This window comes from Tinamus guttatus, unplaced genomic scaffold, assembly GCF_059628265.1.
Source record: "Tinamus guttatus ecotype Peru unplaced genomic scaffold, ASM5962826v1 Tinamus_guttatus_pri_ptg000058l, whole genome shotgun sequence".
Classification (NCBI taxonomy): Eukaryota; Metazoa; Chordata; class Aves; order Tinamiformes; family Tinamidae; genus Tinamus; species Tinamus guttatus.
In genome coordinates, this window is record NW_028288592.1 from 3,350,263 (window position 1) to 3,359,596 (window position 9,334).

Here is a 9,334-nt window from a genome sequence, read left to right on the forward strand (position 1 = left end):
TCCTATGCATTAAGAAATTAGAAACTCCTAGACTCAAATTATAATGTTTTCATCAGATGGAGAAAGGCTTAAGGTATTTTGGAAAGATTTCACACCTGAACAACCTCGCAGCAATGTTTGCAGCTAGGGAATCCTGACTTTTCCCACTTCCAGATTAACATATGAATTTCCACCATAAAGAATGAGGGAGTCTTTGGCAATATATACGCTCATTTGCCTTTACTATGTTCTTAACACAAGGCTTGTGGTCTTGTTTTGAAATGTATTTAGCACTTCTCCCTTTTGATTTGCTTTAACAATAAAATGAAATAATCAATAAAATAACCAAAACAGACTAAGGAGTTGTTAAACTCTAAGTGCTTTGATTATAACATACTGCTAAGAAATCCATGCATCTTGCATTTGATTGAAAGTGTGTTGGTTTAAAAAGCTAGTAGTTATAATAGTTATACAACCAATAGCAATACTATCAGTACATCCAACACACTGTTCCAAGGATGGTTTAATACCCAAGTAAAAAAGAAAAAAAAAAAAGGTGGATATCTGCCTAACTAATGAGATACATGTATGAAATTACTGAGATATATGCACTACATCCATTAGGATCATATCCTAACTTCTTATCCTGAAAAATTCTTCACAATTCTCTTCATTACAGGGTATTGTAAAGTCAGTCCTTGCAATCGACTCAACAAGTTTTTTTGTACGTTTACAGCTCCATTTAAATCTCAAATTATTACATGACACATAAGATCCGAGTAACTGCTGACTAACAGCCCTGCTGTTGTCCAGGTAACCAGTAATTTTTATATGACTAAAGAGCAATTACTAATGAGACAAGGTGTATTCATTTTAGACTTTTTAAAGCTTATCATTCTAGGTATTAACTACACCCACTGATTAGACAATGGCAAAATGCACCAAATAAAGTCTAACTAACCTAAAATTGCATTTTCTGAACAGAAATACTAATGAAAAGCTCTCTACTGAATGGAAGTGCCCATTATCCTGACACCCCATACCTTCAAATACCAGGTTCTGGGGCAAGACAGGTTCTGAACACACTTAAACTGTTACACATAGAAAATTCAAGAAGGACAGTAAATGAAGCTAAGACTGTAATGATATAGGATAATGCTAATGATTGCTTCAAAATATCTATTTTCTCCTCACTTTCTAGTTTATAGTTTGTAAGGCTTTTTTGTACCATGGCGAGCACATTTCAACAGCCAGAAGACTTGAAATGCAACTATACGATTATTCACACCTATTCTTTTCCAAGCTGGAATTTAATCTTCGAATTTCAAGATGAGTAAGTTATTACACCATACTGGCAAACATGAGGGATTTACAGACTATTCCCCATTAAAAACTTGGTGACTGGGGGTGTTTCTTTTAATTCAGAGCCAGGAATGAAGTCTTTGCAGGTTGTGCCACAGCAGCTATACTGTAAGAATTGTAAAATGGAAAGCGACCCAGTAACAAACAACCTTTCACTCTCCTATAGGCTCAGTTACTGTATTACAAACTACAACAAAATATATTCTTTGTACATACACAGATTCCTAAGCAAACTCCTAATTTCCAGAACATTTTGGCAGCCTAGAAGTTTTAGGAATGTCACTTTACTGCTGGAGACATTAGACTCTTGGGGCTCAGACATTAGTAACAGCTTCAAGAGACCTGCTAGAATCAAAGTCTGGCATCTGAGGATAAAATTATCACTGGGAGCATAATGCAGAGCTAGAGGACCTGCATTTTACTTAAGGTAGAGCTTACCTATCACTTTTACGCCTAAAACAAGATTCCTGTTCTATTGCTTCTACTATGCTAACAAAAACGAGGGCAACAGATCTTCATTTTACACCTAACCAGGCAGCCACTGCCATGAGTAAGCAGCACACCACAAACACAGTAGGATGAGCGGTCTCCCGGGCAGAACACTGAAGTTATACACGCTTTATATAAGGAGACCCTTGGGAATGCACCTGGCACGCCGGCCTAGAGCGCGGCGCTGCTCTACCCGATGCTCAGGGAATTAATGGCCCCGCTGCAGTGCACGAGCGCCCGCAGCGCCGGCCAGGCCGCCCCGCCGCTGCGCAGCGCGCTGTCCTCCTTCCCTCGCCGTCTCCGTGCCGGGGAGGGCCTGGCCCTGCGCTGCGTACGTGGAGCTGCCGGGAAGCGGCGGGCAGGGGCTGCCTGCGGGCAGGGCCGCTTACCTGGTTCGTGACCTGCGGGGAAGCAGAGAGGGGCGTTAGGCACCGCGAGCCCCCCGCACCGCAGGGCCCGGGCCCTCTCCCGCCGCGGCGGGTACTCACGTCGGGGTTGGCCTCGAGGGGCAGCCAGCGCTGCTGCTCCATGGTGGCCGCGGCGGCGCGGAGGCTGAGGCGGCGGCGCGGCCCTCGCAGCGCCTCGCCCGCCCCGGGCCTGGCCCGCCCCACCGCGCCGCGGGGGCGCCCGGGGAGGCGCGCGCGGCCCCGGCCCCGCGGGACCGGGCAGGGAGGCGCGCGGCGGCGGCCCCGGCCCCGCTGCCGCCCCGTGCGGCCCCGCGCGACCCCGCCACGCACGGCCCCGCCGCTCGCGGCCCGGCGGGGCGGCCGCAGCCTGCGCTGGCTCCCCCCGCGGCCGGCAATGGACTCGGCCAGGGCGGCACCGCGCACGGGAGCCGCCGCGGGGGGCGGAAGGCGGCTGCGCCCCGCCCCTCCGCGCCAACGGCCGCAGCAACGCCCGTTTCGGCACAAACGGTTAAAACCGCAGTAAAAATGAATAATAAGGAAATAAAATAAGGAAATAAATAAGGAAAGGGGCGCCATGTGCCGCTTCTCGGGTGTTCCCCGAGTCGCGTCTCCCTTCCAGGCCTCCCTGCTGCCGCCGGGAGCCCGCTCGCTGGCGGTTTGTCTTACAAACAGCGGCTGCTGCCTGCCCGCCCGCCCGCCCCGCGGGTTGTGCGCGGTGCTGCCGGAGCATCGTCCCGCAGCTCCATTACTGCAGCCGTTCGTGGTTCCCGCGGGAGCTCTGTCCCCAGGAACGCGGCTTCGTCTTGCAGGCGGCCTCGGAACAGCTCGGGCACTGCCAAAACACACTGATTTTCAAACGCAAGTTCTTTCTCCTTTCTGCCCCGAAAGCTTTTGAAGAACTTGGTATAGTTCTTTACTGCATCTTTACTGACTACAGTGATCGTCAACTGTACAGTGGTGATACCAAACACTGTAGCCTATCTTCTGAGCAATTCTAGTTTATGGGATTTGCCTTCCAGTTACTATACAAAATGTCTCCTCATATTAATTTTGCAGTCCTTCTTCAGCTAAAATGTAGAGCTGTACTGTGAAATGATGATCAGTCTGCTATCTGCTTTATTCCACCCCAAAAACCTTCATAGAGCAAGCTTGCAGAAGATGGAGTTTGCTAAAAATATGCAATGTCAGATTACAGGTGGGAAGGCCATAAACTCAATCATGAGAGCCTTTAACCACCTTCTGTTGCAGGCTGAAGGAACTAAGTACGTGCTAACTTTGATAATCTCCACATAACTCTAAGCAAAGTAACAATCATTCTGCAATTGCCAAACCACCCTGTGAGAACAAGACGCGCAACTTCATACCTATCTGTACCTCTCCATGTGAAAAAATAAGAATGAAAAAACACAGAGATATTAGTCATGTTGCTAAAGGCACTACTAAGAGATGTGATGAAATTGCAACACGACTTTGCATGCAAAGTCCTCCGGATAGAACAGACAGGTATGCAACAGAGTTACCTAAGCTGGAGAACATTTGTGTTAAGGATGGTTAAGTCACATCCCTGCAATCACTGGCACATCTCCTTTGTACCTGGCAAGCGTTTGGGCAAGCAGGAGGTCACCAAAGTACGTTTTAATCAGAAACATTTGCACATGCAATCGGATGCTTCAAAAGGGAAACGCAAGATCAGGGAGCCACAAGCGCAATAAGGCTCATAAACATGCATGCAACGCGCTGGGATAATATCTCCTTTCCCAGAAACAGCAATGATCTAATGTAAATTTACTTAAAGGGCACATCTGGATTTGAAAAAAAAAAAAGTCATTTGAAGCTAGCCAGTGTTTCTGTGTGACTAGTTATGTTTTACTATTCAGCAGCTTTCAACATCAAGCTTTACTGTTGATCAACCTGAAGTCCTAACGTTGATTATATGCATATATATGTATATATACACACACACAAAGGAGTGAGGAAGTTCACAACACCTCTGACTAGAAGACCTGAGCACGTTTGCTGCTTTTAAAAGTGCGACCACTGCTGTTTCAGGCCCCCAGATACACCCGAACCGCGCCCGAAAAGCTTAGTGAGCGCGGTTTTAGCTGTATTTTTGGTAAACGCCTGCTACATAGGAAAACTGCGTGAGTGAGACCCCCTTTCCTCCGAGGGGGGAGCTCCCAAAACGCCCTCGCACCCTCACGCGAGGCCGCGGCGCCGCTTGGAGCGGCGCGGGGCAGGTTGGCGACAACGCATGCGCGCCGCCCGGCAGCCAATCAGCGCGAGGCCTCGCCGGAGCCGCAGCCAATGAGGGCGGCGGGCGCTGTGTGGCGGAAGTGGCGCTTTGGTGGGGGTGCGGAGCCATGGCCGGCGGTTCCGTGGCGGGGCTCGCCCGCGCGTTGGAGGCGCTCGGTGAGGGCCGGGGCCGGGGGGTGCGTGGGGAGGCCGCGAAGGGAGGCCGCGAGCGGGGCGAGGCCGCGTCCCGCCTCGCGGGAGGGCCGTTGGGAGCCGTTAGAGGCGGCGCTCGGGGGCATTTGGCTGCTGGGAGGGTTTAGGAATGGCTTTTATTCCCTTAAACAAAGCCTTGTTTAAAAGGTGAATGCGAGTGTAAGCCTAGGAATTACTCCGAGAGAGAGGAGACCTACTATGAGCAGCAATTCAAGGTTCACCTCATCTCTGCTGCTTCTGTTTTTCAGATCTCAGTGGTGCAGCAGATAAGATTGACTTAATACCCCAAGACTTCTTTGCAGAACTAGTAAGTTGGCTAATAAATAAGTTGTGGAAGAACTTCTTGGAACCCTTTGCATCCTGAAAGCTTCTCTTAGCTGTTATGCTTTGGTGCTTCCCAGCACTTTTGGGAAGTGAGGTTTGTGCGTGTGGTTGTGTGGATTTACATCGCTTATGAAATGACAGGATTGGTTTAATTTTGTCTTGCTTATGAATGCTTCAGTTTCCTTTTTAAAAAAGTCTACCCAAAGAAGCAGTGCAGGCTTGGGCAGAATGGCTTTTTAGTTAGCATGAAGATAGTTTGCCAAGTAGTAAATGCAGGCGAGATAACAGCTAAACACTAAGGCTGTTTTGATGTAGTGTTAAGATGAGTCCCCTACATGGCACACTGTTTCCTTCATTTTACATTTAATTTTTTTTTTCATTAACCATGCTTTTTCTAGTTGTGTAATCTGAGTACTGTATTCAGACCACTAGCTGGTCCAACCTTGTCTCATATATTAAAATATGCATGAGGAATGTTTTAAACTTCTCTTCTTTGCAGTGTGAGCAAGTAATTCAACATCTGAACCGTAAGATCGCCGGTGTAAACACAGTGGAATTGTGTCAGGTAAGTCTGAGTATTAGTAAAAAGCAAGTTAAGTGGCTGGCTACGCTGTGGAGATTACATTCCACAGGTCACTTAGATATAACTGTCTTACATAACTGTGTCATACTTTCTAATTGTTTGAACATCCTATTTTTAGAGACTTCAGATGTCTGGGATTGAGATCACTGTCAGTGAACTGGCGAAACTAGCTAATATTATCTCCTTTTTATTTAGGTAAGCACAATATATTATTTTCTTTAGTTCTCTTTTTTCCCTCTACTTATTAGCAGTGTTAACAAAGTGAAAAACAGTGAATGTGAGTATAAAAGAAAATGAATGTGGGGAAAAAGGGAAAAAATTATAACTTGTGGTATGCGACAAGGACTTGTAAGAAAATTGCAGAGTAACATATTGATTGGGCTGTATTTTCATAATAAAAAAACAGAGGGATTGTTCTTTTAAAAACGTGTCTGCTAGCTGCAGAGCATAGCTTTTAGCAGCATTTTCTACTGCTGTTTAACTAGAAGCTTTTCTGTTTTTCGGAAAACTTTCAAGACCTTGCTTATTCTTTCAAAATCTAGAATCTAAACATTTCATTCATCATTAATCAGACTATAGAAAATGTGCTAAAATAAACGTAACTTACAAATCTTTCCTTTGTAAAATACAAAGTCTTAAATCATACTTCCTGAGTGGCACTTTCTTCCTTTTTATCTAGACTTGTTGCTGTTTCATTTGTATGTTTGCATCATTTGCCTAATCTTTTTAGCAATTTTACAACTACCTTGAGGTCCTTATTAGCCCTTTGGTGGTACTTAAATTACCTTTCTTAAACGTTTAATTAAATTACTTTGTTTCTAAAGTAATAATTTTATGTAATAGTCTTAACTGCTCTATGTGTATGTACATTCTTCACTCACTTAGGCCCCTTTTTCTACAGCTGCAACAGCACTTGGAGACGAGACTATTTCTGCTTTAAATTTGGAATTTGTACAAACAGATTGAAGCTTGGTCTCTGTTTCCTTATCTTAAGATACGCTAAAAAGTCACATATTGTTTCTTATGTATGGATATGAAAGTCATATTTCCAGATGAGTGAAAATTTTTTAAAAACAAGTCGCAGCCTGCCTAATTATTTAAAAAGAAATAAGGAAAAAAAGCAGAAAGGCTTTTTGCCTGTTTGAAGTGAGAAGCATTATTCAATTCTTAGAAAATGCAATTGATGTGGTGTTCTTTGGTTATACCTATAGCACAGCAGCCAGAAACCATCTTTCCACGGAAGAGCTTGTCGTGGCTCTGGGCAGTGAAGTCGGCGCGCTGCCGAAACACGCGGTTCAAGTCATTCGTCATGTGTGGAATGAGCAGGGCAAAGCTGTTAGTGCATCAGAAGATGCAAGAGATATGGACACAGTGGGGCAGGTAACTAAACAAGTGTAGTCGAGCTGAGTTAACTCTTCCGAAATATCAGTGTTTCTTTTAGTGTTGTGAGACACATAATGGTATCTTGACTGCCCGAAACTATCACAGAATGGTTGAGGTTGGAAGGGACCTCTAGAGATCATCTAGTCCAACCCCCCTGCACACGCAGGGTCACCTAGAGCACGTGGCACAGGGTGGCATCCAGGCGCGTTTGGAAGATCTCCAGAGAAGGAGACTCCACAACCTCTCTGGGCAGCCTGTTCCAGGGCTCTGCCACCCTCACAGTAAAAAAGTTCTTCCTCATATGCAGGTGAACAGGTTTGTTTTTGTTTTCCCAAGGTAGTTTCATTCACTCCTTATGATCCCATTGAGGTGTAATGAGGGTTGCCTGTTTTGCAAAGTGCACCTGCATTTTTGAGATCTCTTTTCCAGCACTAACAGTCAGAGTGCAGAATTAAAAATAATAACTTGATACTAAGTAGGAAATAGCTTTTTGCATATTCTTTTTCTTATTTAGCAGCTCTAGTTCTTGACATTTTCAGTCTTTTATATTTATAGTTTACCCATCTAAAATAATTGGCATACCATGGTTTATCTATAATAGTTTTCAAATACCCTGGTTTTCTTAATTTCTTCTGTTGTACACTTTTTGTGAACTGTGTATTTGAATTCAACTTCAACTATAAGCAGATTTAAGTGAAGTAAAACATAACTTTTTTCCTTTATAAGGAAGGGCAGATGACTTTATTGTAAACGGAATTTTCACAATAGTGTTTGGATGTTTGTTTCGCATTTGGATATGGGCTGTGTCACTTGGAAAACGTCTGTACAACAGAATTGTAAGAGTAGGTTAGATCTTTTCCTTAGTTACTGATCCCAGTAATTGCGGTGTTCTTTGTAGTTTATAGATATTAGTTGGAAACTGGGAGTTGCAATGAGCTCTGACACCTGCAGGTCTCTCAAGTATCCTTACGTTACAGTGACATTAAAAGTGGCAGAGCCTTCAGGACAAATAACAAACAAGTCTTTTGAAATGACAGTTCCACAGTTCAAGGTATGTATCTGCTGTTAATTCTTGAACAACTGTGATACTGTTTAAAGAATCAGATGTGTAAATGATGCATATGTTTGTCGTGATTAATTGTTAATATGATAGTTTAGAAATGAAGCATTAAATAATTCTTTAAACCGCAGAAACTAAATACCGTTTTCATAACATACAACTCTATACTGCTTTTCTTGACAGATTTAGTTATTGGTAGACTAACCTCTCCCAAATAAACTTAGAACTTAAGATATAAAGACTTTTTGTTTTGTCGTCTTATCTCCTTCATCAGAAAAATCTATGGAACTCTTTCCCAGCCTGAGAATTTAAAACTTGAGTTCAGCCTAAAACTTACATCAATGTGATAACACTGGAAGGAGTTTTGAGTAGGATATTCTGAACCTTTGTCTATTTTGAGGTTTTGTATTTCTCTCGGATGAAGTCTATTTAATAACTTGCTTTTCCCCTATTATAAGAAAGGGGTGCTGTGTAGAGAAGTGTGGATGGTTTCAGCTGATGCTAGAAGTTTTTGTCCCAAACATTAATTTTTATCTTTTTAAGTACTGCTATTTTTTGTTGTTATTTTTAGCATCTTTTTCCTATTAGTCAAACCAAACGGCAGCCAGCCTGCAAAAAAATAATAGAAAAAACCTTTTAGTTCATACTGTAAATTATAACCAGAGGATAGAGAGTATGTGAGAAACCTGGATTAAGTGAAGTTGTTGTCTACCCTGCTCGTTTGAATCGCTGTTGAGGCCATTAATCATGCAGTTGAAACTTACCATAACTCTCTCTCTCTTTTTTTTTTTTTTTTTTTCCCAGAACTTTTCCAGGCAGTTCAAGGAAATGGCAGCAGTTCTTGAAACAGTTTGAATCAAACTCTTTTAATTTCCCCCAAAGTTTCTGATGGACTTGGATTGGGTCAACTTTGTTCTAAGCAGCAAATGCAGTGCCATTGCTCAAGCCAGGTGTGTATACTCGCCTTCCTGAAGAGTATTGGTCAACATCCTCCTTCAATCACCCTAAAGACCTCTTGGCTTTTGAACCCTGGAGACCAATTCTGTGGTATCTGTGAAGTGTGTTCAGCTTCATCCATCTGGACAGATAAAAGGTCAGGATGTGGAAGGAGATGTACCACTGCAGATCTTTTGTATTATCCAAGAGCAAGAAACTACACATAATATTACCCAGTCAAATTAATACTTCCACATATCTTTCTGCACTGAAGAGTTGAGAGAAGTGTAAATCTTGTGTTAACTCTTTTATGTGTGAAATTGAGATGAAATTGAGATAAAATTGTGATAAAATTGAGATGATATG

The 9,334-nt window shown here is 43.5% G+C and overlaps 2 protein-coding genes across 2 annotated transcripts in view; one reads left to right on the plus strand and one right to left on the minus strand.

Moving 5' to 3' along the window:
• Positions 1-2,240, minus strand: part of UCHL3 (ubiquitin C-terminal hydrolase L3) — a 36,204-nt gene extending 33,964 nt beyond the window's left edge. Inside the window, exon 1 of the mRNA XM_088540299.1 lies at positions 2,220-2,240. The gene's annotated coding sequence lies outside the window, so the exon portion shown is untranslated. The remainder of the gene's footprint in view (positions 1-2,219) is intronic.
• Positions 2,241-4,542: 2,302 nt separating this feature from the next.
• COMMD6 (COMM domain containing 6) lies at positions 4,543-9,109 on the plus strand. The gene is made up of 7 exons (XM_088540298.1): positions 4,543-4,646; positions 4,931-4,989; positions 5,506-5,571; positions 5,708-5,784; positions 6,801-6,969; positions 7,871-8,023; positions 8,837-9,109. The coding sequence occupies exons 1-7, from the start codon at positions 4,598-4,600 to the stop codon at positions 8,885-8,887; spliced, it is 624 nt and encodes a 207-aa protein (XP_088396424.1). The 5' UTR covers positions 4,543-4,597; the 3' UTR covers positions 8,888-9,109.
• Positions 9,110-9,334: the final 225 nt, after the last annotated feature.